Source organism: Psittacula echo, assembly GCF_963264785.1.
Source record: "Psittacula echo genome assembly, chromosome: 2".
Classification (NCBI taxonomy): domain Eukaryota; kingdom Metazoa; phylum Chordata; class Aves; order Psittaciformes; family Psittacidae; genus Psittacula; species Psittacula echo.
This window is the reverse complement of record NC_137737.1, coordinates 65,737,070-65,764,858: the sequence shown is the minus strand read 5'-3', so window position 1 is coordinate 65,764,858 and position 27,789 is coordinate 65,737,070. Positions and strand designations below refer to the sequence as shown.

Here is a 27,789-nt window from a genome sequence, read left to right as displayed (position 1 = left end):
GCGCTGCCCCCATCCTCACGTCCCCGCTTCTACCTTCGTTCCCCTTCTCTGTCTCCCTTCCTCTCTCCCTCCTTGCCTTTCCCCCTTATTCTCCCGTTTCTCCCCCGCTGCAGCGCTAGCAGGAGGTGTCGCGGACACGCTTGAATGTGGTCTCCGGTCCCTGAATGACCCGGCCCCGAGGTGAGTGCCAGGCGGCGTCGCCGCAAGCGCTTTCCTCTGCCGCCGTGTGTGCGCCTTCCGCGGGGAGCCCCCGACTGCCTCTGGTGACATCCCCGCCGGCGACAGCCCTTCACCGGGGACTCCCCCTGGGGACCTCGCTCGCGGCTGTCACACCACTGGACCGGGGGCGGCCGCGGGAGGTGAGAGGGGAGGGGAAGGGGATTGTCGGCTGTCAGCCCCAGGCAGCGCCGGCCCCTCGGGGGCGAGTCTCAGAGGTGTGCGCGTTCGTGGTCCCACCTCCCCTTCTGTGTCAGGTTGCTCTCGTTTCCTCCCTGTGTCAGTGTGTGATTTCTTTTTATGCCCCCTCTGCCCTCCCCTTTTTTTTTCCCCCCAAAGACAAACTTGCTGTTACTGCACAGGGGAACCTCACAGAGCTTTCCCGTACAGGCTATGCGTTACAGGCAGATGAAATGTTACAGAACACGACAGCATATTATGCATTTCTCTGTCCCCCTTTAAAGGGCCTATTTTCTCAGCCAGTAAGTTCATGTTTATAGGATGCAGAGTCAGGTAAGCAATGTTTGCTTGTTCTTTAAAAATTTGTGGTTTTTTAGGGGGTGTTGTTATAGGAAGGGAAGTGGGGAGAAGATGGGGATACAACTGGAAGTAATGGCCTTTCTTACATTTACATGCATGAGCTGATCTCTTTTTCTCTCTTTCACCCCAACTCCCATAGTGCTTACAGCAAAAATATGTTTGTGATCCTGTATGACTGGCTTCTGCCTTTCAAAATGGGAGGCCTCTCTCAATCTTAAATACGTTCACCAAACTTCTTAGTGAACGATAACTGCCACCTTTTCTTTTTCTACCCCTGTATACACAGTGAAACTGCTACCAGGTCCTTTTACCTTCTCTTATAAAGGGCCTCACAGTGGCAGCATACTGTGATCACCTGGTAGTTGCCAAAATGAGTCGCCTGGTGCCTTGCTCAGCGTTAAGGTAGTTTGTAGCCTCTGACTGTAAAGGCATCAGCATGTAGGAACAATGACCTAGTGTCAGAAGCCAAGGTAGTACAGAGAGATACTGACTGTTGTGCCACTGATCCAGAAGGAAAGCTCCCAGGGTGGGGGTGGGAAACAGCCACCATTTCCTTGGGTGTTACGCAGCAGTGTAGGCAAATCTTATGTAAATGAAACTGGTTGGTTTTCCTTTTTCTACTCTCCAACCTCATCCACGCCCATACAGTGGTCAGTAATGGTGCAGTGATGGTTTTGGGTTTTTTTAAAGGCATTAAAGATTGCCTTAATGTTTTTTTTTCCCCTCCCTCTAATTAGTTATAAGTGGGGAGGGGGGCAGGGGGAGGAGGGCTACAAAAAAGAAAGTTATTTTGTGCATTGGGCTGTCCGAACTAACTTTTCACTTAGGTGGATATCATCATGTGATTTCCCTTTGCCTCCCAAATCAGTTTCTTACAGCTTGAGAGGAGAATGCAGCACCAATTTACTTGATTTGCATCAGCTTGATTTGAAACTTTGTAAAAATGCCCATTCTCTCCTTCCATTACCTTTACTTTTAGCAGAATCCCTGAATGAAGCTACTGCTACCATGTCCATCACTGTCAGCTTGAACAAGGAAGTTGCAGCCTGAAACAGAGAATTGAGAAGTCTCAAATGTAATTTTTTTTTAAATTAAAAATTACAAACTGATCTCTATTACCACAAGTTAACATTCACGGTGCAGCACTGTAGTATAAGGGTTTTATTTCCACTTCCTTTCGGTAGGTGCTGGAGCATATTTACATTTAATTGTTCTGGGCTCTCTTTCTTTGTGTTTTACTCTCTGTGAAAAGAATGCCTTTGATAATACCATTTTAAATATGCTTTCATATTTCTGGGCCATACTTTCTCATACTTCATGCTTTGCAGCTTACATGATAAACTGTGGTCTTTTTCATGTTCCCAGCGATGTAGTGGAAGACAGCAGTCAGCTATAGAGCTCTTTTGTGGCTTAAACCTTTTATTTTATTGATTTTTATTTATTTTTAATATTCTAATCTCCTATAATTGCAATGCAACTGAAGTTTAGCCTTTAAATTCTGATGTACTTTCATAGGAGGGTGTGCAAGTCTTGGAACTGTTTGTTCACTTGATATTAAAGATCTCTTTGGTACTCTGATTGGAAAAGTGCTTTGCAGTGCAAATCTCTTGCTACCAATAAATCAGTAGCTAGCAGGACGAGCATTACTCAGAGCGGTATTTCAATGTGTGCATTATGAGCTGACGTCTATTCACTGTGCCAACCCAAATTCCAGTCCAGGTCTGCACGTAATGCCAATCGGATTATTGAAATCCAGGATATGCTGATCTGGAACAGCCTGTCAGGATGTACTCAAGGATCTAATCTTAACTCCAAATTTAGTTTAAAATACTAGTATTGTTCCTTTCCATAAAACCTCATTCTCATTTTCTTCCTGAATTAACAGGCAAGCTAAACATTCTTACTTAGGTAAGAAAGTAGTATTAAGACTAAAGTAGTATTATGAGTGGCCATAGTGCCCAGGTGATTAGACAGCTCTGCAAAGTCAAGTAATTTTATGTATTTATGTATGTATTTATTTATTTTAAATGACTGCCTACCTTTTTTTGCAGATCTAATAATACAATGTCAACTGGAAGGGTACGAACGAAAAAAAAGGCATGTTCTGCCGACCAGTCTCCAGACAACCTTCCTCTGAGGAGTTCTGGAAGACAGGTATCGTTCACGCTCTGGTATTTTTTTACTTTCTTTTGGCATTTATAAAGCAAGTGGGCTTCATTGTGGGTAAGCTGGGACTTAGAGTAGTTAACCAGAGAAAGGGAGAATTACTAATTCTGTGAATAAGTAGGCGAAGTGTACCATTTGTGAACAATATTCAGAAAAGAAAAATGCTTAATGTAACCTGTAAATACTGGATGTGTTAAAAATACAGCCACGGATTTCTGTATAGCCAGACAAAACTGTCTGCTCATCCAGATGAGGCCTAAATCAACACAATACACAGTACCTTTGAGGCCCAGAAGAGACATTTGGTATATAGCTTTATATCTGGAGTCAAGAAAAAAGCCGCAAGCCTACGCTAGTATTTTATTTGAGGCGCAGATAAGATTGCCACTAATTAAAATCAGTAAGTATGTGAAGAAGAGATTTTCCGAAGGAGAAACAGAATGGATGATGAGGCTTGACTCATTAGCATGTGATGGAGCTTAAAATATGATTTAAACTGGAAGCTTTGCTTATAATTTCTCCACCGGATCAGCTAGACTAAGGGAGGACATTTTTAGCTTTAAATGATATTTCCAGCCTTGCTGGTTATTTTATTTTTTTTTTGGGTAGAAAACCTGACCTAGTTTGACAGCTGTTTCATGCGGCAGCTATTTCACAATGGATACAAACATTTTCATAATATCATTTTAACCATTTGATGCTACTCACAAGCTGCAGAACTCTCCAAATGCCATCTTCTAGAAGATGCATTGGTGTCAATTCTGGTCAGATTTCAGCTGTTCTTTATTAGGTGAAGAAGAAAGCGGCTGAAGCAGCAGATGATGATGATGAAGCATCAGAGAAGAAATATAGAAAGTGTGAAAAAGCTGGATGCACTGCAACATGTCCTGTTTGCTTTGCAAGTGCAGCTGAAAGGTTTGTTTCTTTTTATACGCATATTCCATAGGCTTTTCTAAACTTGCAGCTGAAATATAGGATCCCAACTATATTCTGAAAAATCCCTTTATTTCTAAATGTAGAGGGAGAATCAAAAGTTCTTATAGGAGTCTTAAGAAAGGTTCTTATAGGAGTCTTAAGATGCCAGGAGAGTGTCACAAGTTATTCCTGTTGTGGATAACTTTCCGCTATGCAAGTTGCCCATTCAGATACAGAATATCTTTAGAATACATTTATTTATGTTATTAGTGGTGTCTTCTGGAACATGCCTTGCTTCTGTGAAACTGAGAGTGTATTAGCGTAATCTGAGAAACCTGAACTTGCTTTCAAGATGGAAAATGAAACCATCATTTACTGCAGAAAGTCTTTACCGTTCTTGTTGGCATGCTTTGCAGTCTGAAGTGAGATTCTGACCTTGAAATTTTAGGTCTTTGGAGACAGTCACACTTGGTTGAACAATTTGTTTTTGAGTTGTTCATGGCTTCTGTGTACAAGTGCGTTTGCATTCTGACCCTGGCAGGACTGAGATGCTGGCAACATGTATCTATAATAAGCAACATGTTAGACCTAATTATGCAGTAGGCAGAGGGTAATTATATAGCATTCCTCCGTTCTTCCTTAACTGAGACAAACTTTCCTTGTTTTGTTTATTTCCCAATGATATAATTCAGTGCTTCATTTCTGTGTGGATTGTTCTTTGGTGGCAGGAGGTCGATATATTCTGGATGTTGGCATAGGAAAACCAAGTGTTTTGGCAGTTACGTAAGAGAGTTGTAGGAGAAAAGAGCACCTGAGAGATCAGCGTTGGCGATTTTGTTTTTATTAAGGAAACAATAGATAGTGCTTAGTCATCTTTTTGAATTGTTATCTTAATATTTTGATTTCTACCCCTCCTGCTCCCCCAAGTACATACGTTCAACATTTTTATTTGAAATGAGATCATTTCGTGGCTAGCTATTTCAGTTAGTAGGTTACGGCACTGCTTTTTACCTCGTGCCTTTTACCTCGTGCATTTATCTTGAAACATTTCATAGAGTTTAATGAGAGTTTTCTAAGTGAAGACTGATGAATATAATCTTTGTTATAGAACCATAGAATAGTTAGGGCTGGAAAGGAACTTAAAATCATCTAGTTCCAACCCCCCTGCCATAGGCAGGGACACCTCACACTAAAATGGATAATTTAATGGATATTTTAATGATAATAAAATAAATGGATAATTTAATGGATAATTTTGTTAATGGATATTTCTATCTGAGAGTAATAAAGAATAAATGCCCAGAATGTGTAACTGCTTCCTGAGGGTTTTCTCATTGGGTTAAAATCGCAGGCAACTCAGTCATGTGAAAAAAATAAGCAACATCTGTTTTGTGTTCAGATTTGCTGTTACGGTTTTGTCAGTTGTTCTGGGGATGGGATGTTACAATGATTTATGAATGAATTGATCACATGTACAAGGAAAATACTAATTTAAATGATACCTCCCACCCCTGCCCTAATACAGAACAAAATGGAACAAAGGAACTGTAAGTTCCCATGGAGAGGGACTTTGTTGTCTTATAAATTTGTAAAACGCTTAGTGTGTCACAGCACATACCATAAGAGCAAATGTATTTCATGTTCAGGAAACGTCTGCTTAAAGGGTATTAAGGCAGGCTCAGCTGACCATTGTTAGCAGGAGGTTGCTGGAAGGCAGTCCAGCTATAAAACTGCACATTGTGTACGTTTTGCCTCTATTGCCTCTGGTGTTGCTTAGTTTGGAAAATGGAAATGTTTGAGACAATTGAAATGATCTTATTGTTGTTCGTATGACTTCAGTGCCTTGTGCGAGTCAGCCTTCATGAATGTAACATAAAGCCCTGGCTTGTCCTGAATGTTTTGTTCACATTCTAGAATGTGCTACTGTCAAAAGAAGATTTGATTTTTTTTCCCCCCTAAATGTATCATAAATCTATTTCTATGTCTCCTGTGTTACAGATGTGCTAAAAATGGGTATACATCTAGATGGTATCATCTTTCCTGTGGGGAACACTTCTGCAATGAATGTTTCGACCACTATTACCGAAGGTAGATTTGCCAATTAAAGTTGTGCTTTTTCAGTACTTACTAAAATTTGGCAGTCGTTTCAACTGGTGAAACATCACATACATAAACATAAAACAAAGACTTCTCCTCTGTGCTTGCTTTATTCAAAGTAAAACTTAAATATTGGTGCTAAAACTGCAGGTGTTTTATGGACTAATCATCAACTTAAACACAGCAGCATGAATAAAGTGGTTACTTTAGGCAGGCTGGTTTGTGTATACAGTTCTCCTGAAGCTTTTGTCATTTTCTAAAACAATGTCAGAAAATTTGAAAAAGGAGAACAGTTTTAAGTAAATCTATTTTCCTTTATAAAGCAAATTCACCTTACAGTGTGATTTCAGGAGACCTTGCCTCTCTGTAATATCAAATCAGTGAGCAGATTTTACTCTTGCACTTCAGTGGCCATAAAGACTGGCCAGGCTCACAGAGTGCATGCAGCTCCAAGCTCCTTCCCATTTGAGAGGGAGTCAAGTCCAGTCCGGCTCTGCCAAGACTTTCACATGTTAATGTGCTCAGCAGTACCTGTGACTCAGCCCAGGCCTTAGATACCAGGAAGTGTGCTCATGGTCAAAAAGACATACTGCTCAGAATGCAACTTACTGCTGTCCTAAGAACCATGACTCTCCTTTTTTAATAGGAAAAATATAGGACTGTATATAGCCTTATTTCTCTGTCCTTACAGAAAATGTTTAGAGTAACTGCTGTTGCTTAAAATTAACTAGATAATTGGTTTTCTGACTGTTTGCTCTTTTCTCTTTCTTCTTAGCCATAAAGATGGTTATGAGAAATATACTGCCTGGAAAAGGATTTGGACAAGTAATGGTAAAAGTGAGCCCAGTCCAAAAGCCTTCATGGCTGATCAACAGCTTCCGTACTGGGTAAGATGGAGGGTGATTTATTTAATAGGATATATTTCAATGTGATGTTCCGATGTGAGTTTCTGATATTGTATGTTCAAGCAGCAGGTCTGCTGAGTTTTTTTGTAGGGGTTTTCTAGTATTAGAGTACTCTGGAAAAGCTCAAGATAATAATTCTGATCAGCTCTTACGTCGCTGATCTCCACACCCCCACAAAGGACAACCTTTGGTCACTTTTCAGTGAGTGGCAGCTTAGATGTGTGATGTTCAGGTAGCGTAAGACTTGGCAGAGAAAAGGGAGCTATAAGAAAGTACAAGTGTTAAAGACTTCCAAACCAGATTTTTTTAATTCCCTGGTAAAGAGCAGAAGAAGAGAGATTGGAATGCAAGGAATATTGTTGTTGGGGATTTTGTTTTTGAAGTGGTGAACAATGTGTTTTTGCAATAATGCTTGCAAAACTCACTGAAGACTGTAACTGGGTGTTGAATTAATTTCAAAGTTAGGTTCTGTGGAGAAATTCCATCTTACTGGAGATGGGCACAAGGTTTCTGTACCCGACCTGAGAATTACATGAGAACGAATTTAACAATTGCATTTGATGGCTGTCTCACATCTCTCTTCTTTCTAACTGGTTAGTTATGCTTCATTAATCTTATCTGTAATCAGGCAGCAACAAGTAAAAACATGTTTGTTTTCTGACTTGTAGGTGCAGTGCACGAAGTCAGACTGTGGTAAATGGCGTCAGCTGACAAAGGAAATCCAGCTGACACCACAAATAGCAAAAACCTACAGATGTGGTATGAAACTGAACAATTCCACCAAGGTAACACAGAAGAATTTGCTCATACTGAAACTAAAAACAAGTTGATATTTCTTGTTTGCAGACATTAACTTCTCTTTTGCTGCTTAATGTTTCTAATGTCAAAATGATTGATGGCCTGGAGAGCTGCATGGTAACAGGCCCACATGCTCAATAAGCTCTAATTCATTTCTAGCAAGTCTGTCGTGGGGCTTTACATGAAAACTCTCAGCTGCGGCATGAAATTAAGTCCTGAAATTTGGAGAAGCCCTTATAGTACCATAGAATCTATATAGTTAAAAATGTAACATGAGAAGACTGACCACATGAAATTTTGAAGGGTCAACATTTAATCTTGAATCTTGATACTCTTAAAATAAATGAGAAACTCTCCTTTATAGTCAAGACTGGAAGAGTCTTTGGAAAATGTGAAATAATTTTTCTATAAAGTTCCTTTTTTTTTTTTTCCTTCATTTGTTTGTTTCAGTGTTCCACTTCATTTCATGGAATAGAATGTATATTTTAATGTCTGATCAATAGAAACTAACTTAACAAATGAGAAACATTTTCTGGCCTGTTTCTAATTTATGGTCTGAGTTTTTTAATTATGTATGTGTTACTCTATTTTTGACTAACATAATCATCTTTGTTACAGAAGGCTAATACCAACACTTTAAAAAACTATGCCATAGACAAATTACTTTGTTTTACGTTTAATTTTTGTTGTACAGCTTAAGAATAGCTATGATACTGTTCGGTTTTTTTTCAGGGTGAGGGCTCAGACCAGTGTTCCATGCCTGAGGACTTGGTAAGTACTGACTGTTCCTCCTCATTTGTTCTAGAATATGAAAGCATTCTTAAACCAAGGCATATTTCTTTAATTTTCTTGGTCTTTTGGGCAATTGTGGCAGTATTTATGCATTTTGCTCAGGAAATTGTCAGACACTATTTGCAACAGAGCCTTTTACTTTCTCATCTTTCTCCTCTTCAGCCCTACCATAACAATTAGCTTTCAGGTGATTCGTGGTGTCTTTGAGCTGTGCCCTGTGATTTAAGTTTTACTCCTAATTCTCATTTTTGATCAAGGCCAGTCTTCAGTTGCCAGCTTTCAAATAGAATTCCCCATCCTAAAATTTTCCTGTCTTCCAGGTGGTTTCTAGTTTTAGTCAGGCTAGTCTCCTCTTTCTAAAGACTGCAAGAGAACATCAGAACATGTTTTCTTTCTCTTCTCCTTCATAACACAAGACTAGACTTGATGTATGTTGGTATTTCAATGGGTTTATGATCACGTAACCCTGCATTTCAGATATAGTATCATCTGATGTTCAGTAAGCCAATGTTGACAAGTGTACCTGAGGTACCTCTATCCCAGGAAACACGTTTAAGTTCGTTGTTGTCTCTTGTAGACGCTTTGTGGTTTGTTTCCTTAATGTATGTTTGACTCGTAAATAAAGGCTGAATCATTAGTGTTTTTTAGGGTTTTAGGAGGTCTTTGAAGCGGATAGCAGAAACTAAATTAAATTGATCAGTTGGCGTAGACTTTCCTAAATTCAGACTTGTGGATGAATAAAAGCCTGTGGATATTTTATAAAGGGCGTGATAAGGCATAGATGTGTTGTCATGGCATGTCTCATCTGTTTGCATTCCACGTGGATGTGGAGTTTGTGAAGTTTCACCTCCATTTCTGAGGAAGGGATTAATGCTACCGGTTTTCTGTGTCAGGCTGAGGAAGGGGAAAGAGGGAGAGAAAAGGTCTTTATAACTTACAATTCAGAGACTGGTACTTTAGTGCTTATTTGACTCAGTTTTGGAGGGAGGGGGGAATTGGTTCATTTTTCCAACGTTTTCAAAGTACTGACATGTTCTCTTCTCCCCTCTTTCCTTCACTTCTCCGCTTGGCCAGAGAGTGGCTGAAGTTTCAGACCATTGGTGGTACTCCATGCTCATACTCCCTCCCTTGCTGAAAGACAGTGTGGCAGCTCCCTTTCTAGCTGCATATTATCCTGACTGCGTGGGCATGAGTCCATCCTGTACCAGCACCAATCGGTTACCTGGTGAATCCAACCTTGTGAAGTTAGAGCACTTAAAGAGCGTGCCTAATTTGACTGGTAAGGGCCATTTGCAGGGCTCTGTTGCTTAAGTAGGTGTGATAAATTTTGTCTTATAACTGAGCTTATAAGATGCATAATGCTCCTGATTGGAAATACTGGTTCTGTTCTCAGCACTGATACACACTCTCTGTGTAACTGCCTCTGTATTTCTTTGATGCAATTTACATGTTTTGTAAGGTAAAGGTAATACATTTTGTATGGCTTTTCTTTAGGGAGTAAGTAGAGACTGCATAGGCTTTTTGTTTACCACTTGTCGTTTGTTTATAGAAATAGGAAATTAACATGTGGGTACTTAAAGATTGTGAGATTGTGTTCTTAAGGAAATGAAGATTCATCAAAACAAACCACAGTTCTGCTAGTTTTGGTATTGTGGATCTTTGAGGCTTTGGAGAAAAGGATGTGACTTCTTAAGGCACTCAGATTCTGTTCATTTTTTTGCTAGAAAATGTACAGAGAAAGGTAATTCAGGATTCCAGTACCCATCTCGGAGAGAGTGCTTTGAGGGAAGTTAAGCTTCTGTGTTGTCTTACCAGGCTCTGCTCTCCTTATGTGCTGAAGATAAATCTGTTCATCTATTCAACAGATATTTATCTGCTTAACAAATGGAAAACTTCGTTGCTACCAATACTCCATGTGGAAAATGATTACTCTTAGTTACTGTCCGCTCTGGGCAGTACTGTGAGTTGAAGCTGAAGGGTTTCAGAGTACTGCATGAGCCTGTACAGTGATGAACCTTAGACTCGAGTTTAGATCCTGTTCCTTGTTGGACTCATCATGGTATCTGAGGGCTCATACTGTTTCTCTGACAAAACTTAAGCTCTGATAGGTCCAAGACATACCTATCAGGTAGCAGGACAATAATTAATATTGCACAGCCTAGAGCGTAGGAGAGGGAACAGCAATTTCATTCTGAAGGTGGCTAGAGGCTGGAAATCTTTGTTACTTATTTTTCTGTCTGATGTCAATGGATCATCTTAAGAGGGAAAAGGATGTGGTGAAGATATATCAGAATATGACTGGTTCATGCCGTGTCTTTATACAGTTGCAGGCATGAACAAGTATTTCCAGCCTTTTTACCAGCCCAATGAATGTGGGAAAGCACTTTGTGTGAGGCCAGATGTTATGGAACTGGATGAGCTCTATGAGTTCCCAGAATATTCACGAGACCCCACCATGTACTTGGCTTTGAGAAACCTGATTTTGGCTCTGTGGTATACAAACTGTAAGGTAAGAGATGCTAATAGTTAATTTGTTTACAAAAAATAGCTACTTTTCGGGGATGCGGACTCTCTTCTTGGATGTTTGGTGGCTTTGTTTTTTTTACTAATTTTTATTTTTAATGCCTTGGAGCTTCTTTTGCAGTAACATACAAAAGTTTTGAAAGTATTGAGACTCTACAGAGAGGACCCAGCTATTAACTTTTAAACAGTATTTGTGGGTACTTTATGATTTTCTTTTTTTCATATGACTGTTGGTCAGGGATAGTCTTTACTTATGCTAACTCTGTGACACTGCCTTCAATGGAATTACTGGAACTTCACATACGGAAGCTTTCAGATACTGCTGTCTGTATTTATATGAAGGTTTTGGATATAGATCTATTTTTAGCTGGAATGCCATTTTGGAATAGATTTTACTGGAAAGTCATTGTGAGCATTGCCACCAGGTAGATTAATTTTGCAATCAGGGATGCATTTCAATTCCTATAGTAATGGAGCACACCATGGAGCTTGTGAGAATGTCTAGTAGACTCATTTGCTTTTATTCCAAGTTAATCTAGCTTAATAAATTTTTACTGAGTACAGCTGGCTAGAAAGAAACTTCCACACAACTTGCTTTTAAAATGCTCTCAAAAGCCTGATTCATGATTAATTTTTACCACCTGGTTTACAGGTTAAATATGATGTGAATGCATTAAAAAATTGAATATTAGAAAATCAACTTTCTTTGTTTCTCCTTTGCAGGAGGCTCTTACCCCTCAAAAATGTATCCATCACATCATTGTTCGGGGGCTTGTGCGTATTCGCTGTGTACATGAAATGGAGAGGATACTTTACTTTATGACAAGGAAAGGGCTAATTAATACAGGGATTTTGTCAGTCAGTCCCGACCAGTATCTTCTTCCTAAAGAATACCACAATGTAAGTTGCTGTAGTAATCCCTACATTATTAGTGCTATAAAACTACGTGGCACATGTCATAAGTTTTTGGTTCTGGATTTTTTTCTCATTTGCACAAACAACTGGAATAGGTAAAATTACATCTAAAAGCAAACACATTGCATGTTTTTCACATGGTTCTCATCTGTCTTCAATAGTTCTGGAAACTATAGGCATCGGACTGTTCACAGCAATGTTTTCGTTTCCACTAAAGTTTATGGAATTTATGTATTTGTACTTCCTATGAGCTTTTCGGGTGGATGGGAACTGTGTGAAAAATACACAATACTGTTATGTTCTTCTCATGGCTTAACCTTACAATACACCTCTGCTTCCATATGTGAGGAAACTCCTATTCCATGTTGGTTTGCAAGAACTATGATTAAAGGGTACACGTTTATGACTACAATTTGCTTGACAGCACATATTAATTATCAAATTAATTAATGCATTCTGGAATATCTGCTAGAAATTGCAAGTTGCTTTATGTTTGAAAAGCATATTTGTATGTTTTTAATTTATGAAATAGTCTTTACTGCTCAACCCAATCTGTGACTGACATCATGACAAAGTAAGCATGTTTCTTGTCTGATAACTTCAGTTAGATTTTTCTTACTTGGCTGATAACTTCAGCTGTTTCCGTTAAAAGAAATTGAGACATCTGCTTTTAAAGTCCTTAAAAGCTGTAACTATTTTCAAAGCTACAATTTATCTTTTCTCTATATTAAATGCACTGTCATCTTTAAAAGTTATCACTGATTACTTTAGAGGACAAGAGAGCCTAGACTTCTGAAACCTACAGGTATTTTTAACTTTAGCAAGAAGAAAAATAAGTGTGCAATGATAATTTCTATTCTAGCTCTATTTTTAGTTATATAAGTATTCTTTTGTTTTTTAGAAATCTGTCATTATTGTTGGGGCTGGTGCAGCAGGATTAGCAGCAGCCCGACAGCTGCACAACTTTGGAATTAAGGTATGAAACTTTAGAGTACATTACTTAAAAAATTAGACTTCCTCTGCTTTGGAAGTGTTGCTCATTAAAATGAAAGAAAAAATAATAATTACATTCTTGTTACAGACATTTATGTAGAGAGTATCTTAATTTGTGTCGTGGTTTAAGCCCAGCTGGTAAATCAGAACCACGCAGCCACTTGCTCACTCCCCCCCCCCAGCTCCTGGAGGGATGGGGAGGATAATTGAAAGAATGTAACTCCCACAGGCTGAGATAATAACAGTCCAGTAACTAAGGTATAACACAAACCACTACAGCTACCACCAATAATAATAATGATAAGGGAAATAACAAGGGAAGAGAATACAATTGCTCACCACCCACAGACTGATACCCAGCCGGATCCGAGCAGTGATCTAGCCCTTCCGGGTAACTGCCCCCAGTTTATATACTGGGCATGACGTGCTGTGGTATGGAATACCTCTTTGGCTAGTTTGGGTCAGGTGTCCTGTCTCTGCTTCCTCCTGGCTTCCCCTCCTCCCTGGCAGAGCATGAGACTGAGAAAGTCCTTGGTCAGACTAAACATTACTGAGCAACAACTAAAAACATCGGTGTTAATGCTGTTCCCAGGCTGAGAGTCAAAAACACAGCGCTGCACCAGCTACTAAGAAGGAGAAAAATGACTGCTACTGCTGAACCCAGGATAATTTGTAAAATCTAGAAGCTTATTGAGTAAATCTGCTGGTTTAAAACAGCATTTATTGGTACCTAAAATTCAGCAAAGCACACAGTGAATATTTTACAAAGGCTTGGTTTGGGAGAATAGGGGAGATATTCATACAGGGGAGATAATCATGTCCAGAAAATGGGACTGTAGATAATAATGGCTGTTTAAATGAAGTGAAATTTTCTTTCCTTTGTGCACTTTACTGTACTTCCTTGTTGCTTATTAAAACCAAGCAAATTTTATGTATTTTGCCTTTCTCATATTTGACAGTGTGATCTCACAATATTTACATGTTGACATAATTGTACATTCTATGGGACTTTTTACATATGAAGCGTTTGCAAAGCTGATGTTTAAGGAAATGAATAAGCATCTGACTTTCCAGATTGACATATTTATATGTTCATATATTTATGACTCCCTGAATCCTATAGGCCCATTATCTCATTCTTTGGTTGCTGAATAGCAAATTGAAGTACAAGCTTTCTGTACACCAAGTCTTTTGGAAAGCTATCCTGCAGTAAAATACATAAATATCAACTGGCAAGACCTTGTTTAAAATATATGATACGTCATATATATATATATATATATACACACACACTGTTGCATTCTACTGCTCTGGAGAGATGATGTTTCTCTAAAAATAAAAACATAAGTAGGTGTAAACATAATCAGTCAAATACCTACCTAGTACAGTATCCCGTGTCTGACAGGCAGCGGATGCTGAATGAGTATGAATGGTGGAAATACATGAGAATGGGGTTTTCTTGGAATAATCCAGGATTAAATTCCTCCAGAAGATGAATGAACTTCCTCAGATGGACACTGCACCCAGATCACTGTGCTTAATAGCCTCCAGCACTTAAACATATATAAAAATAGCCTTAAATCCAATTTTGAGATGCCCTGAATACATCTTAAGCCTATTTTTGTTAGGGTAATTTCTTAAATTAACTATTATTTTATATGTGTATATACTGAAGGGTAACCTTTCAAAGACAATTTAAATGCATAAATGGACAATATCCACAAATGAAAATAAAGATTATTAGCACTGCTGGATTGCTTGGAGTTTTTTTGTGTTTCATTTTCTCCTTTGCTCTGGAGTTTGTTTAATGTAATCAAATCTTACCATTTACTAAGCTGCATTGTGTCACAGGTCATTATCCTGGAAGCTAAAGACAGAATTGGTGGCCGAGTATGGGATGATAAGACATTCAAAGGAGTCACTGTTGGAAGAGGTGCCCAAATCGTCAATGGATGTGTCAACAACCCAATGGCACTAATGTGTGAGCAAGTGGGTTCCCTGCAGTGGTCATGCATTATCACTAGTGAAAAACTGTCATTAAAGCCAGGTTTGAGTGGCTGGATAAGGGTGGGAGTCCATTTTCATGGTACGATTAAAACACTGTTGTGTGGTGTAAGTAAACTCCATGTTGCTATTGCATCTTTGATAAGAGCTGGGAACAAAGAAGGGCTGTAGAATGATACGTTATGTAAAGAAATCCTCCAGCTTCAGAACCAGAAGAAACCGCTTTTTCCCTTTTTCTGGAAAGGATTTGCTGTCAGAGGCTATTGCTATGTTGTCATAATACATACTTCTGTGATGGGCTTGCCTTTGCTCAGCCTCTGTATTTCTAGTTCAATTCCACACAAGTTAAGATGATTATGTCCAACAGCTACTAATCTAAACAGTACAGTTAGATTTTTGTTTTGTTTCATTTGGGTGTTTTTGAGCAGGAAGCTGAGTATCTCCAAGTGGAACCAGAGTATGGATTTTGTTCAGAGAGGCTTGCAAATCCAGCCCATGCTGTTTTAACTGTATAGTGCTCTATAGTGTCATGTTTTAGTTATGAGGTGAGGAGCAATGGCTTCTGAATATCCTGGCTGCCTATCCCTTTGTGGTCATTTGATATTGTCTTTCATTCAAAGTACAACTCTATCTTGAGAATGGATCTGCGGTGGTGACCAGCAGCCTAGAGAGTTGTGAGGACATGTGAAAAACTGGAGTGCACCCTTATGTAACAGGGCCCTAGGAAGAAGTCAGTGCTTTATTTGCTGTTTTCTTTAGACTGTAGAAGATAAAAACATCTTTATTCTGATTTAGTTCTGTTGTGTGTTTGATACAAGTTGGACAAGTAGAGCAAGGTACTCTAGACGGTTTAATTCCAAATAATTTCTTTCTTTGCTTGCTTGTTAATAAAATTGGAGGTAATTAGCAAGAAACATCCTGTCAGTTCCTGAATGCAGGGAACTATTTGGGCATCAGGCAGAAGAAAATTCTGGGAAATTATTTTAATAGCTGTTTGATGACCAGATCCAACATTTCTATACCAGCCCCTGGCCTGAGAGGAAAGTTGTAGATAAGGTTTCTGGAAATCCCTGATAAAGAAAGGATGGATGAGGGGCGGAAAAGCTGAAAAATCAATGGAATGAAAAATTGTTGGTATTCCAGTTTTAGGACAATGAAAGTTTGAGTTAGTCTGACTAATTATCTAAAGTTATGGACATTTTTTAAGTGGTATCGCTTAAATCTGAGGGATTTACCTTACTTTAAATTTGAGCAGGGTACGCACTGCAGTTTTTCAATACTTAAAAAGCAATAAAATGTCTTTTTCTTAAGCTTGGCATTAAAATGCACAAACTAGGGGAGAAATGTGACTTGATCCAAGAAGGTGGAAGAATAACAGATCCCACCATTGATAAACGTATGGACTTTCATTTCAATGCCATCCTAGATGTCGTCTCTGAGTGGAGAAAAGATAAAACTCAACATCAAGATGTTCCTCTTGGTGGTAAGTAGGAGAGGTATTGCAAAGTGAAGATGTTGGCTGTGTTCATAGACTTTTATATTAAATTGGCTTTTACAGCAGACATTTTTAGAAGTGTATGGATATACATCTGACCTTAAATCCAACAGTGATAACCTGGCTCTGTGGAGGACTATCATATACACACAGACCAAAATGTCACTTGTAACTTCTAAGGAAGTCTAATTGGTAAGCTTTTATAGTACTGTGTGACTTCTGATGTAGTATCTTGTTTTCATGAGGTAGCTTTTTCAGTGTAACTAGTGGCACTAGCAGTTAAAAGGATATGTTCCTTGCTGAAGCAGGCCATAGTTATCGACAACTCTTACACTTTTTGATTAATCAGGCTATTTTTTAGAAAGATTAAAGCCTTCTGCTGGCAAGAATTTTCCCATCTCCATTGGTAACGCCTCCCACCACACTTACAGCATGCAAGCACATTCAACAACAACAACAACTAAAACTTGCTCAGAAATGTCTGCTTTCCAGATCTTTCCAGCTGGATTCTGTAAGACAGAATTAGCAGCTCCTATGTTCTTCAGTGAACTCTGGATTAAATTCCTCAGCTTTTTTGGTTTTGTAAAAATTAAGCAAGGATTTATTTGCAAGGATTCTCCATTATCTTACAGTGTATTTTCCTTGAAATATCTTCTACTGTATATTGATGATAGCTAAACAATTAATTTAAATCTTGTCTCAATTGGCTAGCCCAGCTGTGCTGTCGCAGTGTTTCTTTTCTTATTTTCTTTGAAATCATTTTAACCTCTATTTTACCCTAAAGCTTCCCATTTACTAGGGAAACCTGTGATCAAACAACAAAGTTGTTTATCACCAGAAAGTTCTTGCCTTTTTTTTTTTTTTTTTCCTATGTGAAGAAAAACATCTGGGTGCAAAATAGCAATAAGCATGAAAACCTTGTGATCCAGAGAACAGCATATTGAAATGTAGCAGGACTTTTGACGAATCATGATATATCCTTGTTTTAAACATATTCTTTCACAGAAAAAATACAAGAGATCTATAAAGCCTTTATTCAGGAGTCTGGTATCCAGTTCAGTGAGCTTGAAGAAAAAGTATTACAGTTCCATCTCAGTAATTTGGAGTATGCCTGTGGCAGCAACCTCTCTCAGGTGAGTTTTGGCAGCTGTGTTCTGATGTGGTTGAGCTTCACAGGAAATAGGGTTGGAAGCAACATTGATAAATCATCTGATCCATCCCATGGTCCCAAAGAAAGGATCAGCTACCCTTAAACTTCCTGTGTCCCAAACATGTTCGTTAAAAGCATTGAGACACAGACTACAGCGCTGCCTTAGGTAATCTGTCGGGAGTTCATGACATACTTCCAGTGAGATCCTCCTTAACATGGAAGTTGAGAGTAGATGGTGCAGTGGAGTAGGACATCTTGCCGAGATAGTGGGTGGTAGGATTCACAGGAGAGTTACTCCTCCTCAGATGTTGTCTGTGACTTCTTCTCAGTTCTGTGTTTAAAAACTGAGGTATTTCTCTACCTTGCTAGGTATCTTGAGAATAAATGCATTTAACTTCTGAAGTGTGCCAACACCCTGATGGTGGGCCCCAGTTGAGCACTCCTAGGTATTCTGTTGCCTACGTGATACTTGGCTTTCCTTGCAACTTCAGTTTTAATCAAGCAGATTCAGGAAATTGATATCAAAGTATGATGTTGTTTTCACTGCATTATTTACTCAGTCCTGTTGCTTGGGTTAAAGATGTTTAGAGTCAATTGTAGTGGGACAGCTGACTGATCTGTGCAGGTGCACAAATCTGACCTGAGAAGCACATAACATAATAAAAATCTGCAAGACCGTGGGCAGTCAGTGGAAAACAGTTCGATGTGTCAAGCTTTCACACTTCATAAACACCCAAGGAAATAAGAAAAATGTTAAAATCTATCTTACCTTCAATTTTAAAATCAAAATATGAAGTAAATGCAACTGCAGTGATAGGAACTGGCATCTGAATAGCAGTTTGAGAATTGTTTCCCAATTTTTTTATTGCTTAGTGATATTTGCACTAAGCAATCACCACTTTTGTACTATGAGTTTGCAGGGGTGGGGGAGGTCAATGAAAGATATCATGGAGGAACCTCTGAAGTGACAGAAAATTTCCACTGAGATCTTTCGGTATCTCATTTTTCTCTTCATGTTCGGAAATAAAATATTTCCATTTTTATTTGAAGTTTTAGGACTGTAAAATCTGATTTCTTTGCTAGAGACAGAAAAGCAGAATAAATATGCTGAAATCACCTGAAATTTTGTACTGCTTTCCTTGTTTTCTCTGCTAAGCAGATCTATAAAGTACCTGCTATTGACCAACTCATTACGACATTTCTTAATCTAGCAATTCATATGTTGTACAGTGCCCTTAGCTAAACAAGCTGTTTGGTTTTGTCAGTGTTGCCATACATTCTGGTGATACACTTTTTGTTTTTTCCAGTCGTGAAGGGAATGAGGGTGGCTTCTTCTAAACTGTGGGACTTTTGATAGCAGCCATGTCACCTCACCAGTAAACACAGCTAGTTATGTTCTATCCACAGGTATCTGCACGCTCATGGGACCACAATGAATTTTTTGCACAGTTTGCTGGAGATCACACTCTTCTAACTGTGGGATATTCTACTGTGATTAATAAATTGGCAGAAGGGCTGGACATCCGGCTGAATTTCCCAGTAAGTCTGGAAAACGTTGATGTGGTGCCTGTCTGGGATTGCTTTGAAGCACACAAGTATTCTTTTGGACCCGACAAATATGTGCCTGATTATTTCGACTTGCCTTTAATAATAAAGAGAGGACAATTTCACGATTTCTGGAAATCCTCTTTGAGGACTATCAGTACTTAAATGTTATATTATGATGAGCTTATATGTTACAATCACTATGAGTTTTGTTTTCAGCTTCCATGGAGGCTATTTTTTTCTTTCAATATTTCTTGGAAAACGTTTGCTCTTCAATTCCTAGTTTTCAGACTGGTGCTATATTTGCTATTGTCTGAATTTGCATCGCATATGTATATTTTTGTCGTATAACTTTCTTCAATTTGACTCTCGACAGGTACACACTGTTGACTATTCTGGTGAGGAAGTACAGGTCACTACTGCAGATGGAACAGTGTGGACAACACAAAAGGTACCTAATATGCTTCAAGATTAATATTAAATATTGAATATTCAATACTGACCACAGCACAGTCCTTTTTTCTTTTTTTTCCTTCCCTCTCAGAAGACTTATTTAGTCCAATTTCTTCCCACAAAGATGAAAACACTATATACTTTAGTGACCCATATTTGGATGTCCTAGAGCTTATTTTTCATTGAGCATGCTTGAGTTTTGAGTACTAGTTAATTTGAAGAACTAAACACTATAAAGTTAGTAATAAAAATGTGAAGCAAATAGATTTTTTTATCTGGTCTTTGAAGTGACAGTTATGTTTTCTGGTTCTGTTCCCTGCTCAGCTTTACCCCATTTAGCCAGTGAATCTGCCCTATTAAAATTTTTCCCTTTGGCATGCAGGACTTGACAACTTGTATTTCTTTGTATCCCCACTGGCTTCATGCTGTGTAATTTAGCCTTTAGTGATTTTTAAAATTATACATAAATTTGATCAAGACTGGATTGACATCAACAGTGTTACTGAGCATATTTTAAAGAGAAGGGATCTGTGAAGGAAGAAAAAAGAAAGCAAAGACCATCTTCTCTCTCCTTTCAAAAAGGGCAGTTTTGTTAATCTGAGAGCCACTGATTATAATTTGTGGGAGGTATTAAAATTAGTAGCATGGTTACCCACTCTGCTACAAACAAGTCAACAGAGTACAACTTAAATAGAGTGAACTGTAGGACCTGTTCTCTCCTGAATGTAAGTCATGAGTTTCTCATTAATGGGGAGTAAAACTAGACACTGCTCAAAAGATGTCTGGTGAGTATTATGCTGCATCCTACAAGGATAATCCAAGATAGTCAAGATAATGCTGCAAGGCTTAAGTGCAGTATTTTTTGCTACTGTTGTAATTATTTCTTTCAGGTATTAGTGACTGTACCACTGGCCCTTCTTCAGAAAAATGCCATTCAGTTTAATCCTCCCCTGTCAGAAAAAAAAATTAAAGCCATTAATAGTTTGGGAGCAGGAGTCATTGAGAAGGTAAGTAATTTCAGATTATATTTAATTTTCTTTTCATAGAAACACCAGCTGCTTTGTCCCTGTTGCCTTTGCTGCGTATTCCTCAGGAATTATTATGTATTTGGTTTTACTTGTATACACTAGCCTAGAAGAGCAAAATGCTATTGGGGATCACATGTATTTCTCTTTCTTAGATTTCCAAACTTAATGGGCTTTTTAAAGAAATTGTTTGCAGAATCATTTCACAACTTAAACATTTTAGGTTTAATTCTCAGCAAGCCTTCATGATGGTCTTAAATCTTCCAAAATTCAAATAATGTGCTTATTCTAGGTCCTTTTGACCTAATAAATACATAAGCTATTTCAGAAGAATACTGAAAGTTGTGTATTTGACCAGCGTAAAATCTTCTACCCTTTCCTAGTGCAAATACAGCTTCTCCTGAAATGATCCCTAGTAAGATCACAGATGTCTGCTTAGAACAAAACAGTAACAGAAGTAATGCCGGGAACACCACTGTAACAATGTTGACATTTCAAGTCAAGGTTCAGAAACCACAGAACTTGGGATCACCAAGTTCTACATTAAGTTTTTAAAAATTCTGCTGAATTTCTTGAGCATTTTCCATAGTGAATTGACAGTCTGTGCATGTGCAATTTGTGAGACTAGCATCTTTTCCTCTTCCCTGTCCCTCTTGGAGAACAGACCCACATATTCTTTGTTGAGACCCTCTCACAGAACTGGGTGTCTCTTAGTGAAAAAGGGACAAAGAATTAGAAGAAGAATATATACCATATCCAGTTTTAAATTTTGTGATATGAAACACTTTAATTTCATCTCTCTCTCTCTCTAGATTGCCTTGCAGTTTCCTTACAGATTCTGGGACAGTAAAATTCAAGGAGCTGATTTTTTTGGTCACGTTCCACCCAATTCCAGCCAGCGTGGGCTCTTCAGCATTTTCTATGACATGGATCCAGAGGTATCATGTGCTAACTGTATTTTCTGTTGGCCTTTCAGAAATTCAGTGTGGAATCTAGGTGCGATAATTACTGAACAACAAATGTTTTCTTCCCCCCATCCCTGCAACTGTCAAAAGAAGGGAAAGCAGTGTTATTTATCAAGCAAAATCTGATTGATACTTTGTAATAAATGGGAATGTTTTCTTACTTTTGGATACAAAATAATATACAAGCAAGTTAATACTTTTATTCTCAAAAAATTCTGTTAATACCTGACTATAGATGTACTAATATGGGACAAAGCCTACCAGTCACTTCCAGTTTAGGACTTCTGTTCCCTTATTTAAATTAGTTAAAAATCCTGTTAAAAAGATCATGCTGATTTATTAACAGTTAATGACTTGCACTAGCCTGAATAGCTATGTGGAATAGCAGAAGAAAAAACCAACGCTAGGCTTTTTATAAAACTGAGGTCTGTAGGATTAGTCCCAAACTCATGAATTGCAAAACAAATTCAAACCAGTGCATTGACATAATGTTTCTTTTCCCTGCCAGTTCCAAGCAGACACGACACATATTTATCTTACCTTTTTATGTTTTTACAACTGCTGTTTACTACTTGGCTGCAGTTAAAAGGCCATTTTGTAAACTTATGGCTTACTCCAAAAGGAAGCAATCCTGTGAAGACATTACTATGCTCTCTGTACCTGTACGTGACTTCCCTTAAACAGAAGTTTTCAATACTTAAGTTCATTCTACATGAGGTTTAATGTGCTGGTGCTGTCCAGAGACACTAGATACAATTTTTAATTTGCCTGATAGCTATTCTTTGCTAGAAGAACTGGGACAAAATCTCCTGGTAAGAACTTAGTATTTGCCTAATCCAAAATGTATCTAACTAGTATTTAAATAGATTCTTCTTATTACCACCTTTTGAAACTGGAATCCAGTTGAGGTAGAATTTTGGCACAGAACTGGAGCTCAAGAGGTTTCTCATAAAGAATAACACCATAAATGTCAAATGTTTTGATGTAGCTTTTAAGTAGGTAAATAGGAAGTTTTCAATTAATTCAGCAAGTTGTAAATGGGGCCGACTGTAACACAGATCTGTGAACAAGACATCAAAGGATGTTAGTAAATTGAGCTTAAATACTGTAGAATATGCAGTCTTTATTCTAAGGAATTAAACTCACTTTCCTCTAGAACAAAAGTTGCTTGGTAGCTGAGAATCTCTCTGTCAATACCAATTAAAAGGGACTCTTCAAGAAATACTAGCCTATTAATTTCAAAATGATCTCATATGTTAATGTCTTGTTTTTAGGGCAAAGAAAGCATTTTAATGTCAGTGGTCACTGGAGATGCTGTGGCAACTGTTAAGAATTTAGATGATAAACAAGTACTACAACAGTGTATGACTGTACTTCGAGAGCTGTTTAAGGAACAGGTAAAAGAAGACTCTTATTAAGAGATGAATTAACTTGCCAACAGACATAAAGCTTTTGCTCTTATTACTTCATGATGTATAAAAGAACCTTTGATGTTTAAAACTATTTTTCCTTTCTTATCAGTTTGAGGGAATATGCTTCCTTTGAGACACACTTAAAACCACAATGTTTGGTCTCTTGTGTGAAAAATGTGAATTGAAACATCTTAGATCTTTCTGAAGGAAAATGGTAATGAATTGAAAACCAGAAATGAGCTATCACCCTTCAAAGCATTTTTAGAAAGGCAAATTAATTAAAATCAGTACTTTAGGCAGGTAACATAAATATGCTTCTTTCTTAGCTGTCACTTTTTCTAAGAGGTAGTTGGGTGGGGGTATTTTTGTCATCACTGCTTACAATACATCATAAAAGCTTTAAGATAGATTATTATTTCCTCACCTCTTATGTAAAAAGCAACTAAAAATACAATGCCCCTCAAAACAGATCCCTTACTCTTGTAATAAGAAACAACCCTTCCTGAGCTGTCTTGGGATGGAGGTACAGGTAGAATGATTTATCAAGGGCCTCGCATCCTGACTGTAAAAAAACCGTAAGATAGAAATTTCTACTTCCCGCTCCCCACCCCTCCACCCCCCCCCAGCTCATCATTACAATAAAAACTAACAGGAACCTTGCAGAAACCTGGGGCAAGCAGAAGACTATCACTCAGCAATGTTACTTGCATTCCACTCTATAGACAGTAATGCCTTAATTTAAATTACTTAGAGCAGTTGGATCCCAAGGAATGCTTGTGCTGATGTTCATGGGTGATCTCTCAAGGTTTACTTGAGATGTTAGGATTAATGATCTTGTAAGAACTTTGTTATCTGAAAGCTTGACTTTTCCTAGAAAACATACATTTGGTGATAGCTTTACAGTTACCAGAATCACATGCAATCTAAGTCCACATACCTGCTACTGTGATCTCATGAGAATGCAGAGACAGCAAACAGGTCTTTGGTTGTGGTGATGCTCTGGTCTAGAAGAATGATTTTCATGCCCATCTCCATGATTTATAGCAGTTGTGAATTTCAATCATCTGTCCACAACAGAGTGTGATTTTCAAAGGCAAGATAGCTTCCAGGGGTGTACAAGAACTTCTTCTGGGTTGTCCATGAAACTTGCCGCACTTGGTTAGCTGTTGTCTTAATTACTTGAGCTTTAGTCTCTCATTTGCTACCTAAATGGAGCAGTCTATTTGTTGATACCAGATGTTGTGTAGGAGGAAACCAGAGGTGCTTCTGTTTACCTGTCACAAGCTCCTCAATTGTAAGATGCAGTTGTAGTTGACTAAGCCTTCAAACAATTGTTATCCAGGCTCTTTTTGGTAGAATTATGTGCAATTTTTATGCTGCAATGTGACAAAGAATACCCAGTATTACTGTCATGGTTTTGCTATAGACACTCTTGACTTTATGGGTTGTTTTTTTTGATTTCTCCTTGAACCTGGTTTTCAAGCCAGCTCATTTTCTGTTCTTAAATAAGTAATGTTATTTCTCCACTGGAATAAAATTATCTCCAAAATGAAGATTACCATTTGATATTTAACAACTAGAAGTAGCAAAGCACCATGCCTTACCAAGATAGAAAATGCTTACATTACATATACAAATGTGTTGAATCCTAGAATAGGAAGGGTTGGAAAGGACCTTAAGATAATCTAGTTCCAACTGCCCTGCCACAGCTAGGGACGCCTCACACTAGATCATGTTGCCCAAGTCTCTATTGAACCTAGTCTTGAGCACTGCCAGGAATGGAGCACTTACCGCTTCTTTGGACAACATGTTCCAGTACCTCACCACCCTCACAGTAAAGAACTTCTTCCTCTTTATCTATCCTGAAGTTCTCCTGTTTTAGTTTGAACCCATTACCCCTTGTGCTATTGCTACAGTCCCTGATGAAGAGTCCCTCTCCAGCAGTCCCCCTCCAAGGCCACCTTCAGATATTGGAAGACTAATGCTGATAACTGGTATTTTACCTGTTTGCAAGAGTATCTGTCTATTCTGAGAAATTTTTCCCCCCCCTCATGTAGTACCCAGATTTGTTGCATTCAAAACAGTGCAGCTGTGATGTTTTGGGCATCAGGCACGTCTAGCAAATAAAATTATCTTTGTGGTTAGTACTGTAATAAAGATAATTGGAATTTAATTCTGAAATGTAATCTAATCTGTATAGTAATCATGCTACATATTCTAAAGATGACAAGGAACTGTTTATAAGAAGCAGCAAAGCAATTCTGGGCTTTTCTTTGCAGTGAATAAATTCCATTTTGGTTTTGCAGGAGGTTCCTGACCCAGTGAAGTTTTTTGTTACTCAGTGGAGCAAAGACCCTTGGCTCCAGATGGCATATAGCTTTGTGAAAACAGGGGGCAGCGGTGAAGCTTATGACATTATAGCTGAAGACATACAAGGAAAAATATTTTTTGCTGGTGAGGTAAGTATCTCTGTTAATGTTGATTACAGTTATTGGGGAACTATTTCTTGTGAAAGATCATCTTTTGCTAACCAACACCATTAATCTAGAGGTAGCACATAAATATTGTGCTACACAAATATGCTAACTTTTCATCAGGAAACAGTGATACTACTACTGTCATCAGAGTAGTGATAGGACAAGGGGTGATGGGTTTAAACTTAAACAGGGGATGATCAGAATAGATAAAAGAAAGAAGTTCTTTACTGTGAGGGTGGTGAGGCATTGGAACAAGTTGCCCAAAGAAGTGGTAAATGCTCCAACACTGGCAGTGTTCAAGGCCAGCTTGGACAGAACCTTGGGTGCCATGGTCTAGTGTGAGGCATCCCTGCTTGTGGCAGGGGGCTTGGAACTAGATGATCTTAAGGTCCTTTCCAACCCAAGCCATTCTGTGGTTCTACAATTCTAACATTTTTTGATTTTTGACTCAATCCTTTTTATTAACATTATTTGGCATGGAAAGTCTGTCAACTATTTCAGGCCAGGAGTCAACCATGTAAACTGTAAGTGCAGAACATGACAAGACTATATAATCCACCTGTATCTTCAGTCAAATTGTCTATTACTCCATTTGTGGGTAACATAACAAATGCATGCTGCTGATGGTATAGGTCCATTCTACACTGGATCAGAACTTACCTGCCTCACTAACGTGCAGATGCCAAAACAGACTACTGCTTTTGCTAGTTGACTTGCTTGCAAATTTTGAAGTAGCTAAAATCTTAAATATTTCCTCCTAAATCCTTTCTAAGAAGTTTTCCATGGCTTTTAAAAATGTTTGTGTATGATTAAGGAAAATAAAATTGATATTATAAACTGAAATTCTATCTTCTAATAGTTTTGGAAAAAAATAACTTTGTTTGTTTAAATACAGGCCACAAATAGGCACTTTCCTCAGACTGTCACAGGAGCTTACCTGAGTGGAGTTCGAGAAGCGAGCAAAATAGCAGCATTTTAAGTATTGAAATTTTGTGTTTATAGATATATTTTTGTTTTCTGTGGGTAAAACTATCTTCAAGTTTCCTATTGCTGCCTTTTCCCTAAGTGGTACTTAAATAGTGTATGGTACCTGAAGATAAAATCTTCCTTTTCCTCTTTCTCCCTAGCCCTCTCACTTCCCCTCCTTCTAAGCCCTGATATTAATAGGGATTCTAAGGTATTACTGGCAAGAGTGACACTGGAATCTCTGGCCACAACTTAACTAATGGAACTTCTATTAAGCATCCTCTTCTGTACAGCTTGAGTCATGCTATTGTGAGCCTTCATTTCAGAAGGTCAGATTAAAACCAAGTTAATATACAACATTAAAAATGCTGGCAGTTAGTAATGATAGGAATTTTCTGCTAACTGTGCTTCTCAGGTTGATTATGCTCATAGGAGTTCCAGTTTCCTCCCCAAAGCCTGAAGAGCCTAGACAAATTCTAGAATTATTGTAGGAAGGAACTCAACTTTTTCCACTTGGAATCAATAACCTTTTCTATAATATTTTTCATATTCTTAGCCTCCACAAAGTGGGCTTTGGAATATTAAGTTTGTTCCTTTAAATCAGACAGCTGGAACAGTTTACAGTGCAATCATAAAAAGGTTGTTGTAGCTAACAGAACTTGAAAAATTAACATTTACATTACTTTAAAGAAATTTAAAGTATTTCTGCTACTTATTCAGATAAATTCTTATTACAATAATAGGCTAAGTGCATATTTGCTTAGTGCTTCTAATCATGTAGGAATAGGACAGCTTAAAAACACTCTTACCTCTAAGAGTATTTTGAAAACAAACTTCCAAATTAAATTTGGGCTGAGTAGAGAAACTATCTACTGATATGAGTGCACAGTTGGGGATGAAGGACTCTAAGTTCCTAAAGGCTCATTCAGCTTTTATATTTAAAAAATAAGTGAAGATGAATGAGGAAAAACAGTAACACTTTCATGAAGGGCTGAAACAAGGTGGCTTGCACTTTGACTTGAAGTTTTTTTTTTTCTTCTTCGTTTTACTTTCATGATTAAAGTATTATTAAAAACATCTTGAGGGTGGAGGGTGTAATTCAGTAAGGCCTAAGCATCTAAGCTTTTCCATGGGACAGGGAAGGAAATGAAGTGTTTTTCAATAGAAGTAAGACAGACATAACCAGGATCTCTGTTGTAATACTGTTCCACTAAAACAGTATTAAAGAAAAATGTAACCCAACTTTTAGATATCTTCCCTCACGCCTTTCCTCTAACTACTGCACAAATCTCCTGACTTCTAAAAGCAAGCACTTGTTCTCTTCCCCCTCATCTATTCTCATGCATAGGTTCTTCTTTTTTTTAATCTCTTTGTTTAAGAATAACAGCAAGCTTTTGAGTTACAATGCTTATTTTCATAAAGCTGGGAAAAAAACAA

At 38.1% G+C, this 27,789-nt stretch overlaps 1 protein-coding gene across 1 annotated transcript; it reads left to right on the top strand.

The window, feature by feature from the left end:
- Nucleotides 1-1,806: 1,806 nt before the first annotated feature.
- Nucleotides 1,807-27,789, top strand: KDM1B (lysine demethylase 1B). The gene is made up of 21 exons (XM_080610373.1): nucleotides 1,807-1,831; nucleotides 2,808-2,910; nucleotides 3,713-3,837; nucleotides 5,836-5,925; nucleotides 6,710-6,821; nucleotides 7,508-7,624; nucleotides 8,370-8,408; nucleotides 9,504-9,708; nucleotides 10,754-10,938; nucleotides 11,676-11,852; nucleotides 12,769-12,843; nucleotides 14,712-14,849; nucleotides 16,176-16,347; nucleotides 17,365-17,492; nucleotides 18,917-19,048; nucleotides 19,431-19,505; nucleotides 20,398-20,514; nucleotides 21,345-21,470; nucleotides 22,772-22,894; nucleotides 25,216-25,368; nucleotides 26,282-27,789. The coding sequence occupies exons 2-21, from the start codon at nucleotides 2,821-2,823 to the stop codon at nucleotides 26,363-26,365; spliced, it is 2,463 nt and encodes an 820-aa protein (XP_080466499.1). The 5' UTR covers nucleotides 1,807-1,831; nucleotides 2,808-2,820; the 3' UTR covers nucleotides 26,366-27,789.